This window comes from Lytechinus pictus, chromosome 6 (assembly GCF_037042905.1).
Source record: "Lytechinus pictus isolate F3 Inbred chromosome 6, Lp3.0, whole genome shotgun sequence".
Lineage (NCBI taxonomy): Eukaryota > Metazoa > Echinodermata > Echinoidea > Temnopleuroida > Toxopneustidae > Lytechinus > Lytechinus pictus.
The window spans coordinates 19,492,624-19,513,483 of NC_087250.1; the positions used below are offsets into that span (position 1 = coordinate 19,492,624).

At 35.2% G+C, this 20,860-nt stretch overlaps 1 protein-coding gene across 7 annotated transcripts; it reads left to right on the forward strand.

The window, feature by feature from the left end:
* The first annotated feature begins 313 nt into the window (after positions 1-313).
* Positions 314-19,910, forward strand: LOC129263181 (zinc finger protein 93-like). Of its 7 annotated transcripts, none has more exons than XM_064101139.1 (8): positions 314-451; positions 6,839-7,011; positions 7,467-7,568; positions 7,978-8,079; positions 8,573-8,674; positions 11,499-11,600; positions 14,507-14,812; positions 16,311-19,910. In XM_064101139.1, exons 1-8 carry the CDS (start codon positions 351-353, stop codon positions 17,519-17,521), a joined length of 2,199 nt encoding a protein of 732 aa, XP_063957209.1. In that variant the 5' UTR covers positions 314-350; the 3' UTR covers positions 17,522-19,910. The 7 variants fall into 7 exon arrangements, with proteins under 7 accessions (XP_063957209.1, XP_063957210.1, XP_063957211.1 ...); XM_054901099.2 differs by lacking the exon at positions 314-451 and adding an exon at positions 1,600-1,660; XM_064101140.1 differs by lacking the exon at positions 11,499-11,600.
* The last annotated feature ends 950 nt before the right edge of the window (positions 19,911-20,860 follow it).

The following is a 20,860-nucleotide window of genomic DNA, read 5'->3' on the forward strand; positions in this document are numbered from 1 at the left end:
TTGAAGATGATGGTCTAGTTATTGGTCCCGACATTGAATTCTAGTGGGGTCAGTTGGCCGAATGGACAATATAGGACCTCAATATTGCATGGCGCGGTATCTAATTTGACGGTGGAGGGTGGACCCACATTGGTCCTTAGGTCCTATTAAACCCATTGATACCAATTGAAACCAATTAAAAATTCAATGAGTGTGCAATGGGTTTCAATAAAAAAAAATGGAATTTTGTCCTGGGTGGGGTGAGTGTAGAGAGGGTCGCATAGTATACCAGCACCGCTAGTTCACGAAAAAGCCCGTATACCATCCATCCTAGGTCCTATAGCTCGATCTTCATCGGCGTCTTCAAACATATGTCAAACATCATCGGCGGAGCTTTTTTCTTGGATCGAGACTGCAGGGAATTCCACCATCTAAGTCGAGCGTCGTTCATCCTCAGTCTACGAATCAGGAGGTAGTATACGTAATACGTGGCTATTTATACTCAATCCTTCCTCGTCTTTTGGGTCGCGCATGGTACGGTATCCAATCGTAAGTGCCCCCCGGGTGTGGAATTAAAGAAGCATATCTTATATCTGCCCATCACCTTATATATATGATCAATGTCTGAATGGTATATATGAATATGTAAATACATCGGAATTTATGTGAATATGCAAATATTGTAGATATGCAACTATAAAGGTCCAAGGTTGTGGCCGAGAAGTCTAAGGCGCCAGGCTATACTGGAAAGTCCGGGGTTCGATCCCCGCGGCCGTGGCATATATGCCCGTGAGCAAAGCATTTAATGTACAATTCTCTTAATTATCCTGCTTTCAAATAAATGGAAATGCTATATGCATAATTGGTAACTTGGTGTGCACTTGTTTAAAAAAGTGTGGGTGCGCGCGTGTGTGTATGTGTGACGACATCACTGCAACTTTAGAATTAATATATAAAGAAATGAAGATATATATTTTTTGTTGGCCGGGAAGTTTGCACTCATCTTATTTTAGGATGTTGGAAATTTAACTAGAGAAAGAGAAACAATTAGAAATAAGACAAATGATGGAGAGGGGATCGGGAGGAGGGGGGGGGGGTGCCGGGGCGGGCCAGGGCGGGCCAGGGGTAGATCAAGAGAGAGAAATTTAATTATAAGATCGAGCCAGCATTATGAGTAAACATTTTTAAAATGGTTGTCAAAATGTAATCGCGTAAAATGGCGCACTAATTAAAAAGCCAAAATAAATTATCGAATTCCTAGCTCTTATTAAAAATCCTTTAATGAATAAATATAAAAATCAAATTAATGTACCGTATATTATTAAAATAAATTATTCAAAATCAATGTAATCAATGTAATCCATAATATTAGTCAGCCTCGCAGCAGCCCGGCCGGCCGGGGATATATTCACAAAAATTAATCATTTGCAGGATTGATCATTTGTCAATCACTCAACCTGCCAACATAAATAACAGAATAATATGACCAATGCACATTTGCAATTAAGCTTATTCATTTCAACTCATACATTTGAAAAGAAAAAAAAAGACAAATAGCCGATAAATTTCATAGGTCTAGACCTCCATTTGACCATTGATTTATTATGTACAAAGATTGTCACAAGAGGGCAGCAAACTTAACCGCGCAGGACGACTCTGAGTCTGAGCGAGAGAGCTGATGGTAAGCTATTCGAATGTGGATGTAAAATTACACTTTTACGAGAGAATGTAAAAAAAAAATAGTGAGAGAGTGTTTAAAACTATTTTCTGCTTCACTTGAGGTATAATTTTCTTCATATTTCGTAAATGATGTTTTGTAAATCTCTAGAATCATCAAAAAGTCCGCGAAGCGAAGTTTGGACACGTTGGTCACCGTAGTCCCTAGGGCTAGGCTAGCGTAGCCGTCTCGGGAGCCGTACCGTCCAAGCCGGCTGCCAGGAGGCTCCGCGGGCCGGAGCCAGGCCAGGATTCGTCCGTGTAACATTATGATTAGGCAGAGGAAACTCCAACAAACAAACAACAACAAAGGAAACTCCAAAAACTACAAACCAGTTTCCTTGACATCTATTGTCTGTAAAGTACTTGAATGCATCATTCATGGACATATTATCATTATTATAAAAAATTTTAAAATATGAAACACACCGTTTAGTTTGAAACCTACCCCCTCGACACTATAGTAGGGTGTCTGAAGCCACACTGAAAAGTGTCAGCATAAAACAGGCTAATTTAGGGGAAAATATGGCACATTTTTTCGGGGAAGTTCAGGCTACTAGAAAAATGTGATCTGAATTGAATATTAACTTGTGTTTGGCATGTATGGAAAGAGAAAATTCAGGGGCTTCTTTTGACAGTAAGGACAAGTTTATATGATCATTTTAAATAAGGATTTAGAGATAAATTGCAAACCCTTATTTTTGTGTGTGTTGAGAATGCCATTTCTCCATGCGTTTTCTATGGGAAAATGAAATTTCTGTTTTGCACAATTTTTTTCACTTTGTCGCAATTTTTCATTGTGATCTGGTTTCCAAATCTTTATAAAAATCATACCATCAGATAGAGCATAAAAAATCCTATTGGACTCTTTATGGACAAGTTTTTGGCATTAATAATAAATTTATAACAGCTCTCGGAAGCTAAAAATTTGGATTTGTGTGTGTCCATTTCTTAACTACACAGTCTATGGCAGAGAAATGCTGAAAATTTACCTAATTTCATTCTTCTTTTTTGCAGCCAATAATTGGATTTTTTTCAAAAATTTTGCATTTCTGTCAGTCTGCAAGGTCATTTCTCTCCAAATTCACAAAGAAAATGTGATATTTTCTTGAAATAAGAAAAATAATTTTTTTCTCCAGACACCCTAACTATAGTAGAGGCGCACGGCCAATATTGGAGACTGTCTATGGAGAGAGTCTCCCATATTGGCCGTGCGCCTCTACTGCTCGAGAGCCATTATAAAATTGTTAATGTAAAATGCTGCTTTTAGTACACGTGTACCCTCCCCCCTTTTATTGGTGGCGGAAGCCAAAAAAAATTGGGGGGGGGGTCCACCTGGAAAAAAAAAGGTTATCAACTAAAATTTTAGGGGGACCCAGGAAAAAAATTGACAAGGAAAAAAAAAGGGTTATCAAAAGAAAATTTAGGGGGGTCCATTTTTTTTTTACTCCTCCCCCTTCATGCAGATATATCCTGGACCCGCCTCTACTGCACTCTGCAGCCTTTGAACAAAAAAACTTACACAGCTTGTAATACACAGTCATAGTACAAATTCAAATGTTTCAAATTCAAGTTTATTGATAAAAATAAAATCCTGACATTGAAGGATCATCAAAAACAAAGAAACATAAGAACAAAAAAATAATATAGCATAAGCATAACATAGTAACAACGAGGTACACACAACATACACAAAACCATATTTCATATTTTGCTCCGCCCCTTGGCTCTCCTCACGCATAAGCCTGAATCTCCCCACTTTGTACTTGCAGCAATTCAGCCACTCTCGTGATCACATGACACATGCACACACAGCATATCCACATATCATTCAGCATTGCTGGAGTCATCAAAGTACATCTACAGTGCAACATGCAAATGAGTGTTGGCAGCCAAAAACACTAATCTCATGAATAAATTAGCATGAATATGCTCCCCCTTTTCTCTGCAAAAGATCATATGGCAACAAAAATTTAAAAGATTGTAGAAAAATGACATTAACTACTTGATTGTAGAGCTAAACGTTACTGAATATATATATTTACATGTATATACTTCATTCTATATGAACTAATTATATGCTAATTTATTCATAAAATCATATATTCTGTTCTAATTCAGTAATTAAAGCTTGTAAAGTGCTAATTTTTGCTATACATATTCATCATGGCTTTTTTAACAATTTTTTTAAAAAACAACTGATACCAAAGACATATTTCTTACATATTTTTTCGCTTTTGAAAATTAAATCACGTATTTCAGTATTTTGGGGGCTGACATATACTACTAAATGTTGCGTAATTTTAAAACCGCATACCCGAGCATCATAAATTTGGACTCAAAAGTTGCGCAAGACTTGAGGAAAAAATATTCTTGGAATGACAAGCAATTTTCAAACATGAAATTTTTATTGCAAAAAATATTGAGGCATCACATTATGCGGCAGAATGGGTTTTAAAAATTTGATCTTTAATTACCCATAACTACTTAACGAATGGCTGAATTTTCTTAATTTCTTTTTTGTTGCATTTCTTATGCAAAGACCTCTCATTTGATGTATCATTCGCCAATATCTTAATTTTTGGGTAATATAGCTTACATGGACATCGACCGTTTCCGAAAAAGGCAGATCATGCAAAACTCAAGTTGTAGGCACTCATTCAATGAACAACAAGGTTATGATTGTAGGCTTAATTGACAACATGCAAAAAGTTTGGACAATAGAATTAAAATCAATCTTGTTATCATGGATTTCAAGCCAGGACTTCGATGTAGTCCCTCAGTGCCTCATGATTGACTGCTTCGTAAGCTCGACTGTCTTGTACTTGGAGTTGGTGGGATGCATAATACAACTTACACGTATGTTACAAGCATTGATTTCGGAAAGATTTTTCATTGAACAATTTAAATAAAAGTGAAAGTTTTAATCTCATTTCATATAGTTTCTTTTGAAATAGAAATCAAAGAGGCTTACTTTCTTTTATAAAGAACATATAATACTCCACCCTAGATGTTATTGAAACCCTTTTTGGGAGGTCTTCATAATTAGGTCAACTATTGGCTTAGAAGACGATCTTCCCAATGAACAATCGAATGATTCAATTTTTTTTTTGGAGGAAATAATCCAATGGTAAAATTGACATTCGTCCCAGGCCTAATATAGACATTCCTGATTCCGGCAATGACATCAAGCCGTGGAAACTCTAAGCGATTGATTGTTATATTTGTTTTGTGAATGTATTCAATGTGTTATGTTGAAATTAGTATTGATGAAGAATAAGTTTAATCCTATTTGTGTAAATAATGAGTATGAGAGCAAAAGTGAAAGTACAGTGGACAATCAAGATACACTATTCTGGTTTCACTCAATTTTCAGAATGACCTTTGTAATGTATTTGTAAAGTCCTTTTTCCAAATGAGGAGAGGAGACTCATTTTCCAGAGAAAGGGGATGTTTGGTAGTTATGTATTTAAAGGGGAATCCAGCCTTGGCAATAAAATGTTGTGTTGGGAAGGAGAAAAATAAATCAAACAGAATGGTGAAAGTTTGAAAGAAATCGAACAAGCAATTAGAAAGTTATAGCTGCTTTAAAATTGAGATCACTAATACTATGTAGATTTCAAATTGGCAACTGTGTAAGTAAATTATGACAAGGGGCAAGGACAACTTTCCCATAGGCCATGTACTTTATTATCAGGGATTTGTGGTTTTCTCCAAAGTACCCATTCCCCTGGGGTATTAATCTAAATATAACCCAGGTAGTATATTTTCTTATGTCCTCATGATAGAAAAATATAATTTGAAATAAAACTTGGGAAAAATGACATTTTAGCCATAATATGTATTGGAGTACATGGAAGAGTAGTCCTTGCCTTACATCACTATGACATCCCATATGCAGCCAATTTGAAGTCCCCATGGGTATAGTGATTACCAATATTTACAACTTTTAAAAATTCATTAATTTCTTGTTGTTTGTCCAATAATTTTCAAACTTTCACCCATCAACTTATCTGATTTTTCTTTTCCTTATAAAAACAAGTTTTTATTTGGGTTGGATTCCCCTTTAACTTCCTGTTATCCTTTCAGTCATTCACCTTCACTTGTTAACAAACTCCTCCAATGTCATCTAAGAATTCCACAACCCCCAATACCATTTAACTCCTAAACCCTGACCATGAAACACCAACCCTTAGTGACGTCAGCTAACTTCAAGGAACAAAAGTTCTAAGAAGTATGACTCACACTTCCAGCCCCAGTCACTTGCACAGAGCATCACCACACCCCTTATGACAGAGAAAGTTTGATAGACAGTTACCTGTAGACCAATCAGACCAAGTTTAGAGATTACTCCCACCTTAAATTGTTACACCCCAAAAACTAATGACATAAATAAGACTTCTTGATTATTAGAGAGAGGATAATAGACCCACGCTCATCCATATAGACTGACTGACTTCAAGAATTAATCGTCCATCCAATATTAATGTAACCTCAGAATTTTAATCTTATACTTCGGAATTATAATTTATTAATTGTCTCCTGTTTTATCTGAATCTTCATTGATATCTTCATGTAATTCATTGTAAACTGTAGCTGATTATTACGTGGTTTAGAGCTGCAATACTTTCTTCAGAGTTCATCACTTATATTCATTTAAGCTTCCCTATGTATATTTACTGATCCCGAACACGACAAAAGTATGTATCGAAAAATATATGGAGCTGGAAGAAAACTTGCAGAGCTATTTGCTGCAATGTTTTTCCTATTGAAATTATACTTTGTTACATTATCACGAATTGACCAATCAGTCATCTAGAATACTCATGAATATACCGTATATATTAAAGAGGAATATAATCACAATTGTGTCTACTTTTTGGTGCAAACTTTCTTCACAATTATTTCTCTGATTTGGTGCCTACTATTGGATGCAAACTTCCTAGTTTCACAACCATGTACTATTTGATGAAACTTTTACAATTATTTCTAATATTTAATGCAAAGTTACATAATTATTTTTACTATTTTTTGCAAACTTTCACATAATAACTAAGTACTATTTGGTGCAAACTTTCACAGTTATTTCTACTTTTCGATGCAAACTTCCACAACTATTTGTAATATTTGACGCATATCACAGGAAAGTCTTTGTGCCATTGGGTTGGAAGTTAATCACAATGTCCCTTCCAGAGATGGATCAATATTCAGATGTCCAGGTTTACTTCACAGCCAAGGAATGGGCAAAGATCAGCGTTTATGAGAGAACATGTATCAAGAATGTCAAAGAAAACTATGAGATGATGATAAATCTTGGTAGGTACATTCATTTTTTTTATTTGTTGAAGGATGATTCTATCCTGGTATTAAACCTGTAACTATTTCACAGAGCAAACTTTCTTTTCAAAAAAAATTCTCCAAACTAAGGGGACTCCAACCCCAAAGAAATGAAGAAACAGAGGAGGTCTAGACTAAAGTTCGAACAAAATTGTACAAATTGCAATATAATAAAAAATTGTTTTTAAAAGTTATTATCTCAACTTGACTGGCCTAAAAGATAGTAACTTGGAGAGACTCTAAATGTAAATTGAATTTTTGATCAAAGTCTTTCAGGCCGCACAGACAATAGCATTTCCTCCAGTACCTTGTTTATTTGATCAACGTTCAAGCCGCTCAGAAAAAAAATCGCGTAGATAACTTGTTTCATCGATGAATTATCTGTTCAAATTTGTGAACTTTTTTGTGACAATTTGTTCTGTTTGTACACACAGGATTACAGGTAAATCAACCAAAGTTCATGCAACGTGTGCAAGTTATAAAGAAAGAGATCAAAGAGGAAAGTGATGGAGGGGAGGAGGAAATAGAGTCAAGAGGTTTGTGAATGTCGCTGGCGTAATGTCATATGTCATGATGACATCTAACAGTATGTGTATCTGTAATGTACTATGTCAGAAACCTGTAACTATTTTACAGAGCAGCCTTTTTTTTCGAAGAAAATTCTCCAAACTAAGGGGACTCCAACCCCAAAGAAATCATGAAACAAACATCAGAGGAGGTCTAGACTAAAGTTTGAACAAAATTGAACAAATTTCAATTTAAAAAAATATATTTTTAACGTTAAAAGTTATAATCTCAACTTGACTGGCATGCATGTGATGTATAAGCTGGTAACTTGGAAAGATGCTAAATGTAAGTTGAATTTTTGATCAAACTCTTTCAGGCTGAGCAGACAATATTATATGCTACCAGTACGTTGTTTATTTGATCTGTTTGTACACACAGGATTACAGGTAAATCAACCAAAGTTCATGCAATGTGTGCAAGTTATAAAGGAAGAGATCAAAGAGGAAAGTGATGGAGGGGAGGAGGAAAGAAAGTCAAGAGGTTTGTGAATGTTGCTGGCATAATGTCATATTTCATGATGGCTTCTAAAAGTATGTATATCAGTAATGTATTGTGTTAAATAGAAACCTGCAACTATTTCACAGAGCAAACTTTCTTTTAAAAAAAAATTCTCCAAACTAAGGGGACTCCAACCCCAAAGAAATCATGAAAAAACAGAGGTCTAGACTTAAGTTTGAACAAAATTGTACAAATAGCTATATAATAAAAAATTGTTTTTAAAAGATATAATCTCAACTTGACTGGCCTAAAAGATAGTAACTTGGAGAGACAGTAAATGTAAATTGAATTTTTGATCAAAGTCATTCAGGCCGCACAGACAATAGCATTTCCTCCAGTACTTTGTTTATTTGATCAACGTTGTTCAAGCCGCTCAGAAAAAAAATCGCTTAGGAAACTTGTTTCATTGATTAAACATCTGTTCAAATTTGTGAATTTTTTTAGTGACAATATGTTGTTCTGTTTGTACACACAGGATTACAGGTAAATCAACCAAAGTTCATGCCACGTGTGCAAGTTATAAAGAAAGAGATCAAAGAGGAAAGTGATGGAGGGGAGGAGGAAATAAAGTCAAGAGGTTTGTGAATGTAGCTGGCGTAATGTCATGTTTCATGATGGATTCTAAAAGTATGTGTTTCTGCAATGTATTGTGTCCAAAACCTGCAACTATTTCACAGAGCAAACTTTTTTTCCACGCAATTTCCCCAAACTAAGTGGACTCCAACCCCAAAAGAAATGAAAAAACATCAGAGGAGGTTTAGACCAAGGTTTGAACAAAATTGTACAAATTTAAATATAAAAATATTATTTTTAACGTTAAAAGTTAGAATCTCAACTTGACTGGCATATAAGCTGGTAACTTGGAAAGACACTAAATGTAAATTGAATTTTTGATCAAAGTTATTCAGGCCGCACAGACAATATATACTCCCAGTAGGGGAGACCGGGGTTAGTTGGAACATTTTTGACAAAAATGACTGTAAAATCCAAATAGATTTTATTCAAGAAACAATCAATATATCAGCTCGAAGCATATATCTAAGGGCTTCAAATGTACCCCATAAAATTTTAAACTATTATGGTTACTGACAAAAATCCACCTTGAACAAGACCATCGCAAACGTTCCAACTTACCTAATACGGGGTAAGTTGGAACATGGTATGGGGTAAGTTGGAACACTGCATGGTCAATTATGAATTATACTAAAACTACTTAAAACTGTAATATTACATGGTTTTAGCCTATTTGCTTTATTTTTTCAAGTTCAAAATATTTGAAGTTTGGATTTGTTGAACTTTATGTTTCTATTATACAGCCACTCATGCAAGCAGACTGTGTAGTAGAATTCTGCATATTTGGGGGCGTTTGATTTTACATGCAATTAAGTGTACTATCAGCAATTTTATGTACTTCTGCATCAAATTTACAAGACAAAAATTAATTGTTTATATTTTTCACATTAATTAATTATGCAAATAAGCATATGAAATTTGCCCTAAATTTGTTTTTTGTATGTTTTTGCCTTTAACTCTATTTATTAACTCTAAACAGGCCAGGGGGGTTGAATCAACCCCCCCTCAACATTTTCTGCGATCATTCCGCCGCGCGAAATTTTTTGACCGCGCCACTCGCAGAGTTTATAATTTTAAGTCTCGCGCATCTTTTGAGACCATATTTACGACGCCCGCGTACGCGGTTCCAAAATTATGCAACATTTTTGTAAGTGCATGTCAGACCAAAAATTGTTCCAAAACATTATTTTGTGTACAAAGTCAATGCAAATTGAGTTTTCTCATCTTATTCATAAAGATATGATTATTTTTACTTTAAACAGCTGAAATCAATTGATTTTAGCATAATTATGCTTCAAAAAGGTTGTGCAATAAATCTGGTGAAAAAAAACAAAGAAAAACAAAAGGTTGAAAAACAGAGAAATACATAAGAAATTCATAAAACAATAAAATACATAAGAAATTGATTTCCAAACCAAAGTTTTTTTCAATTGCAATTGTTGAGAATGCTACAAAGAATATTTTTACCCAAAATTAGCATTCTAGGAGCCTTTTTTAATGAATTAGAGCAAAAAGTATGATTTATGCATAAATTAGCATAATTAATTCATGTAAAATAAAATCTCATTATTTTGGAAAATTTTACCATACTGCCTTATAGATTACATCGCACACTACCAGCGTGCAAATTTTTGCGGCGCTCGCGCGATCGGCGGCTGAGATTCCAGGGGGGGGTTGAATCAACCCCCCCCCCCCCCCCCCCCCGGCCACAGAACAGCCAAAAAAGCCCGGCCTAGTAAGGGTTAAGCTAGTAGATAGCTAATTTTTGGTAAGTGTATCAATTTTCACATTTATAACAAATATCCACCCAACATTGCAAAAGACATAATTATGTATTTTTTTATTTGTATTTCTTTGTTTTTTCAAACCTTTGTTTTTCCGATGAACTTTGTTGGGACTCTTTTGCGATCATAAATAGCATAAAATAAATCTATTTGAACCAACAAAAGTAAAAAATAATACATTTATGACTTTTGGTTGAAAAACACAATTTGCATTGACCTTGTACAGTACACGGAATAACGTTTTTGAGCAATTTTGGGTCCGACTTGCACGTACAAAATGTTGCGTAATTTCGAAAGCGGGCACACAGGCATCGTAAATTTGGTCTCAATTGATGCACAAGACTTGAAAGTAAAAAGTCAGCGAGCAGTGTAGTCAAAAAATTTCGCGCAACGGCGTAGTGACCAAACTTCTCAAGGGGGGCTCAAATTGACCCCCCCAGTTTGAAATGGGTTAATATTGCATTAGGGGCCTACGATAGGCCTTAAATGCACACTCAGACCTAACTGATGAACAAAACAAGCATGGTATACAATACATGTTCAGAAGAGTGTGAAATACTTTATATATTTTTATTCATAATTATGTTTGGGGTAAGTTGGAACATGTTCCAACTAGCCCCTTCAATTTTGTTCAAACTAACCCCGGAGGCCCATTTGACGTTTATAAGCTTACAGCACAAAAAAGGGACTTCACCATGGCATATTAATAACCTCATTTTGTAGATTGGTACAAGCGTCTATCATACCCCCAAACTGGCCAACTTGATCTATAAACTTCTCTGAAATAATAAAACATTTCTGAAAGAGAAAAAAATTACTCAGAAGGTCAAAAAACACAAATTCCTTTCTAATTTCACCAGGCTTGTTGCACATGTGTTGTCTGTAAAATGGTGGATGGCTGTTGATAATGACAAGAAATTGAGGGCAGTATTGCAGAAATTTATTTAAAGACGTTAAAGAAAATTACAATGTTTCAACTTACCCCGCGTTCCAACTAACCCCGGGCTCCCCTGCCTTGTTTATTTGATCTGTTTGTACTCACAGGATTACAGGTAAATCAACCAAAGTTCATGCAACATGTGCAAGTTATAAAGAAAGAGATCAAAGAGGAAAGTGATGGAGGGGAGGAGGAAAGAAAGTCAAGAGGTTTGTGAATGTCGCTGGCGTAATGTTATATTTCATGATGATTTCTAAAAGTTTGTGTATCAGTAATGTATTATATCAGAAATATTTTAAAGATGTCCTAAATTATATCAAAGTATATAAGGCATTAACTCTTTCTACAGTGCGTCCCACAAAAAACAAAACTGTGATTTAGCAATGATTTATCATAACTTAATCATAAATATAATAGACAAATGACCTACCAATGTAAAGGTTAGAATCTCCTCTTTCATGTGATATTACTGAGATTATTCCTCATTCACGCATGAGTGAGCAAAGAAATTTGAAGAAAGGATAGCAAAAACTCTTTTTGCGGGGTGTATCTGAATTTCAAAGAGAAAATTGCATGCCTAAAAAGTTCAATATCTGCTCTTTTATTTGATACCTTAATCACAGAACATGGTCAAGAACTAAAAATGTTATGTTCCCTCGAAACAATGCTTGTATTTCCATAATTTCATTAAATGTGTTTTCACCGGTTTCCCACAGAAGCTATTGCACGGTTAACAAAAGACTTAATGCATGGCTGATCGTCAACAAAGCAGAGTGTCGAGTGAGTTTTAAAGCTAGCCTGTAAAACTGCTTCATTTCATGAAATTATTGAAATTCAAGCCTTATTTCAAATAACCAGAACTTTGTTATTTCTTGACCATTTTCTGTAATTGAGGTATCAAATTAAAGAGCAGATATTGACCTTTTTAAAAATGTGGTTTTCTTTTTGAAACCCAGATACAGCCTGCCAAGTGACTTTTTGGTATCCCCTCTTCAAATTGTTTTTGCTCACTCATGCGTAAATGAGAAATAATAGAATATTTGTCTTCCATGAAAACACTGTCTTCTGGGAAGTTGGTGCACGGCGTAACTTGGCATTAGAATTTGGTCTGATAAGTTGTGCGAAACTTGAAAGAAGAATGTCATTAAATGTCGAATCTCACTGAGTTAACTTTTTGCTCTCCCAGGCATAAATGGTAGTACTAATAAATGGCATCAAACCACCTATTAAAGGTCAAGTCCACCCCAGAAAAATGTCTATTTGAATAAATAGAGAAAATCAAACTAGCATAATGCTGAAAATTTCATCAAAATTGGATGTAAATAAGAAAGTTATATTTTAAAGTTTTGCTTTTTTTCACAAAACATTGATATGCACAACTCAGTGTCATGCAAATGAGACAGCCAATGATGTCCCTCACTCACTTTTTCTTTTGTTTTTGTCTCACCTGCATAGCAGAGTGAGACTATAGGTGCCGCTTTTCCGACGGCGGCGGCGGCGTCAACACCAAATCTTAACCTGAGGTTAAGTTTTTGAAATGACAGCATAACTTAGAAAGTATATGGACCTAGTTCATGAAACTTGGCCATAAGGTTAATCAAGTATTACTGAACATCCTGCCTGAGTTTCATGTCACATGACTAAGGTCAAAGGTCATTTAGGGTCAATGAACTTAGACCATGTTGGGGGAATCAACATAAAAATCTTAACCTAAGGTTAAGTTTTTGAAATGTCATCATAACTTAGAAAATATATGGACCTAGTTCATGAAACTTATACATAAGGTTAATCAAGTATCACTGAACATCCTGCATGAGTTTCACGTCACATGACCAAGGTCAAAGGTCATTTAGGGTCAATGAACTTTGGCCGAATTGGGGGTATCTGTTGAATTACCATCATAACTTTGAAAATTTATGGATCTGATTCATGAAACTTGGACATAATAGTAATCAAGTATTACTGAACATCCTGTGCAAGTTTCAGGTCACATGATCAAGGTCAAAGGTCATTTAGGGTCAATGAACTTTGGCCAAATTGGGGTATTTGTTGAATTACAGCCATAAATTTGAAAGTGTGTTGGTCTAGTTCATAAAACTTGGACATAATAGTAATCAAGTATCACTGAACATCCTGTGCGAGTTTCATGTCACATGATCAAGGTCAAAGGTCATGTAAGGTCAAAGAACTTTGGCCACGTTGGGGGTATTTTTTGAATTGCCATCATATCTCTATAAGTGTATTGGTCTAGTTCATAAAACGTGGAAATAAGAGTAACCAAGTATCACTGAACATCTTGTGCGAGTTATAGTAGTTTTCAAAATCAGCACTGCTGCTATATTGAATCGCGTGATGCAGGTGAGACGGCCAGAGGCATTCCACTTGTTTATTGTTTGAATCATACAATATTTCATTTTTACAGATTTGACAATAAGGACCTACTTGACTGAACCATATAGTTTTAAACAATGCTACTTCCACATGTTCATGGAGGAATTAATCGTTGTTTCGCTTGACAATGAGGAGAAAATTAGAATATTACATATTTCTCACAATAAAATACAAAAGAAATAGTGAGTGGATGACATCATCAGTCTCCTCATTTGCATATCAACCAGGATGTGCATATAACTGTTTTGTGAATTTAAGCAAAACTTTAAAATGCCATAACTTATTTTACATCCGATTTTATTAAAATTTTCAGTGTTGTGCGTGTTAGATTTTTCTTTATATATTCAAATCAACTTTTCGTTGGCGTGGACTTGTCCTTTAATAATGATCAGGATGTTATTACTATCATATACTATGTACTACGTAAAGAAAAAAAATAAACTAAAAGTGCCCAGTCATGTAATTCTCGCAAGCATTGCGGGTGATTGCCCTTGCCCCCAACCCACCTGCAAAAAGGTTTTGAGCATGTTAAAATAATTTCAACCTGCCAATCAGACTTGCATGTGCTTCTGCTGGCAACTACATGTGAGGTGCATGCTAGAGACTGTCAATGTAGGCAACCTGCAGGTAGCAAAAATAGTTACCTTCAAGATCCTTCTTTTTTTTTCTTTTACTGAAAAGTTCTTGAGATATCTTCCAACCTTGCCTCTGCTTTTGAAAATAGGATTAGATGTCCGTTCATCAGAGCTTTTGCAGCCTCAGCAAAGTGAAAAGAAACCGATCCTCAAGGACTTGGGAAATGGTGATCTCCTTGAATCAACAGACTTTGATAAATCCGTCCCATCACACACCAATCCAACATCATCAGGTGATCAGGGTAGTCAATCAGGTGATCTCAACACCCAGTCATGTGATCAGAAGAAAAAACAAATAGAGGGAGCTCAAGGAACTGACCAAACCCCCAAGCAGTCCCAGGGAACTTCATTGGAAGACAATGGACAAGGAACTGGACAGGGTGGAAATCTTTCAGGTAAAGATGATTTTAAATGAAATGGAGCTGTATGATAGGAAGGACTTTGAATACTGGATGGAGTGTGTAATTATCCTTGCTGTGCCGGTCCGCCGTGAAGTATTTATATACAATTCGACCTCGTCTTATCCGGCCTCCCTTTATCTGGATCTCTATATTTTCCGGACGCACAGTTGCAGAGATTTTTTTTATTTTTGTTTTAATCTAGTACGTGGGGAAATGGGATTTCAATCTAAAATTTCTACGGAAACTCACTTTGATTACACACTTTTTCCAATATAGTCTATCTCTCCAATCTCATTATTTTTTATGTAAATATCTTGCCCAAATCACAGAAAGAATACAAGCATTTTATTATTTCATCACATGCTCTTTTTATCATTAAAAAAAAAAGCCTGTCTTACTAGCACGCCCAGGCCCACAGAAATTTCTGTCCATGCCCCTGACTAGTCTTTCATTAGGATGCGGACAGCGCCATCTATCGTGTTTGAGCATACAGTTAGTATAACAATGGCTGACTTTGCTACGATGGGATGCCCAATAGGATGATCCAATTTTTCACGTTAGCCTATTAGTTTTATCAAGTCATTTTCTTTTTTTCACGATATGCTTGATGTATTCCTCAATCATTTCAGCAGGTAAATTATCCAAGAGTTTTGGCAACCAATTGAAAACATTTCCATAAAAAAAAGCCTATTATTTGTACTGACAGCATTGAAATACTGTCTGTAGGTCCACTGCAATAGATTACGTGTAGCTACCATTTGTGAGGCAGCTGCGCGTATTTGATTTTGGGTCTCCCAGATCCGGATAAATCCCTTATCCGGATCGGTGCTGGTCCCAATGTGTCCGGATAAGAGAGGTCTGACTGTACATTTATTGAGGTAAATTTTGCTAAAAACTTTCGATAGGGTTATTATACTAACGTGTATGTAGGGGCGGAGCGGATACAGGATTTTCCTAAGGGGGCGGGGGTCTTTTTTTTCAGAAAATTTTGACAAATAAAATGTTTTCACAACCAAATTGAGGTAATTTCTTCCATGAACAATGTGACCCCCCCCCAAAAAAAAAAAAGAGGGTTTCACTGCCAAATTGAGGTCATTTGTTCCAGGAAAATTTTGACAAGCAAAAAAAAAAGGGTTTTCACCACCAAATCAATGTAATTTTGTCCAAAGAAAAAATTGACAAGCAAAAAAATTGAAGGGTTCACACTGCATGAAATATTCCACTAACAAAAATATTTTTGTGCCTCTCAAACATTAATTCCAATTAGCAATGGTGACAGTACAGAACCTTGAGGTACACCTACCTTCACCTCAAACTCGTCTGGCAGCTCAGACACTGTACTTAGTCTTCTCTTGGTCAATATCCTTAATTTGCTCTTGAGGCCCCCCTAACACAAATCTCTGGAATTTATTTTAGACTTCCACATTACTTTTCAGTTTCACCAACTCCAATATTTATAACCCTAGATATATCTTTGTTTCTTTAACATAAGGTTCTGGGATCTGCAGATGCAAGTACTGTGGATCTCCCTATGCTATTCCTCTCATCTTAGCAAGGCATCTCAAGTACAAACATGGTCATAATGGTGGTATTATGGTACCAGATTCATCCCATTCACGTTTTCTGCAGATCATCAGTGGAGAAATACAAAACCCTCTTGATAAACCCAAAGAGCCTTCACATGATGAAACAGGAAGTGCAATGAAGACTAAATATGTAATGTATCTTAGGAAATCGAGTGAAAAGCAAAATCAGAATTCTTACTTCTCCACACAATGTGAGAAGGTAATTAATCATCAAGTTGGGGATGCCGTAGCAGGTGAAAGAATTCATACAGGTGATCAGCGCTATGTTTGTTATTATTGTGACAAAGCATTCTATGATGCAAGTGCTCTCAAAGCCCATGCACAAATCCATTATGAAGTGCATGTTTGTGATTATTGTGATAAGACTTTCCATTTTGCTTCCGCTCTTAAAGCACATAGATGTAAAAGAATTCATACAGGTGAGAAACCCTTTCATACAGGTGAGAAACCCTATGTATGTGATCATTGTGGTAAGGCATTTATTCTACCAGGTCTTCTCCGCGCACATAAACGATACCATACTAGTGATAAGGCCTTTGTTTGTGATTATTGTAATAAGGCCTTCTATAGTTCCTCTTCTCTCAAAGTACATAAACGGATCCATACAGGTGAGAAGCCCTATGTATGTGATCAGTGTGGTAAGGCATTTAATGGGAAAGGTAATCTTGCAAAGCATAAACGAATCCATACAGGTGAGAAACCCTATGTATGTGATCGATGTGGTAGGGCATTTAATGAAGAAACTACTTTCAGTAGACATAAACAAGCTCATGCAAATGAGAAGCGCTTTGTATGTGTTCACTGCGGTAAGGCATTTAATCAAATGCTAAATCTAAGTATACATGAACGAATCCATACAGGAGAGAGAAATTATCTCTGTGATCAATGTGGTAAGGCATTTTATAGAGCTGATCATCTCAAAGCACATAAAAGAATTCATGATTCTGACAAACCCTATGTATGTATTTATTGTGGTAAGTCATTTAATTATGCTTGTGGTCTAAAATCGCATAAACGAATCCATACCGGTGAAAAGCCCTATGAATGTGATTTTTGTGATGAGGCATTTCGTCGAAGTAGTTATCTCAAAAAACACATTACAAGTAAGCACAAGTGAGAAGCCCATTGCATGTGAGTAGTGCGGTGAAGCTTTTGTTTCTTGAAAGCAATCTCAGAAGACGTATGCAATTTCATAAAGTTGAGAAGCCCTAACAGTAACAATATGGCAGGGCATTTTGTCATCAGTAAAAACATGAACAAATCCATTCAGTGGAGAAACCCAATGGTTCGAATTCACAAAGGTAGTTTTGAAAACCATAGGTTAATGGTTTATGCAGATTTCCTGTATAAATTACACATTTACTTGCAAAACACAAATTTTCAATGCTGATGCAGGGTCCTACAGAATATTTTAGAAGCACTTGCCCAGTCGGGCAAGTAAATTTTTAAATAGTTGGAATATACTTGCCCAAAAATCTATTACAGTTTCCTGGAAAAATCATTGAAAAGAAAAGGTCTTACCACTTCAAAAGAAAATTTTGCAGTTTTATAAACCATTGACCTTTTTCTCTCTTTGGACATGAACTGATCTATTTTGTTATTGCATTTCTTTATCTAAGGTGATTTTATTTTGCCTGCCATGACCAAAATTAAGGTCAATATTTCATATCAACCCTAATTTGGTCATTCTACTCTCATTCTACATTCTACTAATAGAATTTTGCTTGCCCAATTCGGACAATTATTTTGGTCTGTACTTCAAAACACTTGCCGGACTTTAACTTTTACTTGCCCTGGGCAATTGGGCAAGTGCTTTTGTAGCACCCTGGCTGATGTGTGCTTTTCAGTGCACCAAATTTACGCCTGTTGGCATGGTTGAGTACGCTTGACTCCACTGATTTAACAACAGACTCATTGATTCATAACAGTTGACTCCTGAATAAAGTAGTGTATGTATGTCATCAATGTCAGAAATTAGATGCTCATCTTTCCTCACAAAACATATTCACAGACGTTTCTGATGAATACAGTTTGAACATTTTTTAATTTACACGACATCAGATAGAAGTGCATCCTGTGGAATAGTTTTTTGTGAATCAGAAAAAAGAAAAAAGCTCTTGCATGCTTTGTGGTTGAGAAGCAATATGCATGTGATCAGCATTGGGAGACAGACCAATTTGTAAACCGGTGTGTTGGCTCAGTTGGTAGAGCGTCCGTTTCAAAACCGGGAGGTCGGGGGTTCAAACCCCAGCCGCGTCAGACCAAAAGATGTTAAAACATGGGAGTTGCTGCTACCCTGTTTGCATTCAACAATTAAAGGGATAGAGCCTCGTCGATCTGGCGCTGTACAGGGGCTGCCGGGCCCACGATCAATTGGGCAAAGCAAATTTTCAGAGTATTTCATTTCATGTCAATCTCGAATAATAAATTATGGATTTCTCATTTTCATCATTTTTCAGATGTTAGAATAATTGTTTGTTTTAAATTCGTATTTAAAAAAAAGTTTGTAAAAAAATCATGTAAAAATTAAAAAAAATAGAAAAACAATTATACAAATGCTGTTAAAATAACTAAAAAATAAAATGCAATGAAAGAAAATATGTCAGTGGCAACACGAAAATCATAAACAACATTCTTAGTATGAAAAATGATTAATATAATTAAATATGATTTTTGGTTATCGGATGGAAAATCTATAAAAGACAACATTATTATTTTTTTTATCACCATTGGAAAGAATCTTAACACCAGGTCAAGAAAGTGATTCTTATTTACGTCATTTAGGGAAACCAATTACAGGATCTGTTTCTTTCCCCTCATTTCTGCCAAAATACTGTTTTGTCATCTAAAAATGGAAAATCCCCATGATATGACTGTATTGATAATAGTAGGCCTATATTAAAACAGTGATTAATGTATTATGTAAACCTTCATGCAATACATATAATTTTTGTTTTTAGATGCCTCATGAACTTTAATAGTGCAAATTACTTAGAATTTTTAAATCTTGGATGATATCCTATATCTCTTAAGAAATTATCTAAATTCAATTTAATCACACATTTGCTTTTTCTATTTTTTTTCTATTTTATTTGTACATATCTTTTATGTCACTGTATTTTCTCCCACTTTAATTTGCTAAAATTAGGGTCAATCTTTTAAGTTTCTAATTTACTTCTTTTGACCCTCCACATTTTTATAATGTATTTTGTATTATCTATGGTTATGCTCTGTGTATACGTTATATTTGCTATGAATTGATGTGCTTATAGTGTAAATGTTTCTTTTTTCAAACATTTTTATAGGAATGTGAAAAATAAACTGAACTTTAATTTTGTGATAAGACATATCTCACATTCAATAATATATCAATACGTAATTGATGTCAGTTTGCAGAGTTTATCCTACCTTCATCTTGAGAGTTAAGTCATCAATATAGTTACTCCTGCGCTTTTGTTATCTGTCATCAAGTTATCATCATCTTCAATAAATATATATAATATGAACTTGACATGTGTTGCTTTGTATTTATTGAAGTTGGTTGAAAGTTAAAGTGCAATCGATCCAGCAGCATCAATTCAACTCTTTAAATTTTTCTGTATGATTTCTATGTTTGCGTTTTTACCTCTCCCATTCCAAAAAATTGTCGACACTACACTACACTACTTGAGATTTAATCCTTATAATCCTTATAAAACATTTTTTTGCGATAAATCACATTTTTTAACACATCAGTCAATGACTTTACTTTCAAGTCTCATGCAACATTTGAGATCAAAATCGCTAGCCCTAGCAGTTCTGAAATTAAGCAAGGTACATTTTGTAAGTGAACGCAGACCCAAAATTGCTCAAAAACATGAATTTGTGTACACATCCGATACAAATTAGCAAAAATGTATAAATATATCATTATTTTTTGTTTCACTCATTAAAATCAATTAATTTAATCTTGTGTGTAGTCAAAATGAAGTCCCCGACAATTTCCATTGAAAAAACAAGAATTAAAAACAGAAATACACAAGAAAAAAACAATAAGAATACACAAGTTTTCATCAGGTTCCTATAAAGAGTCTCTGAACCAAAAATTTGCATTTAAGGGCATTATTTAGTTAGATAGAGCATACTAATGATTTTACGCATAAATAAATAAGCAGTTTTGATTAATTGGATTTTTGAAGAGTTTGATCTTATTCTATAATATTAGGCTAGGGACTACTAGTTTTGTAGATTATGCCATGGCATGGGTAACGTACGTGCCAATTTTTGTCGCGTTTGCATGATCGATAGCCGAGATCATACTCAGCCCCCCCCCCCCCATTCAGTCTCCTAATTAGGCTAAAGATATTTGTTCGACCCAATTAACCCATTCAAATTTTATATTGTTGATTGACATAAGTATATGAATATAATCGAAAATCTAACACTGATTCTAGAAATGGTAACTACTGAACTTCAT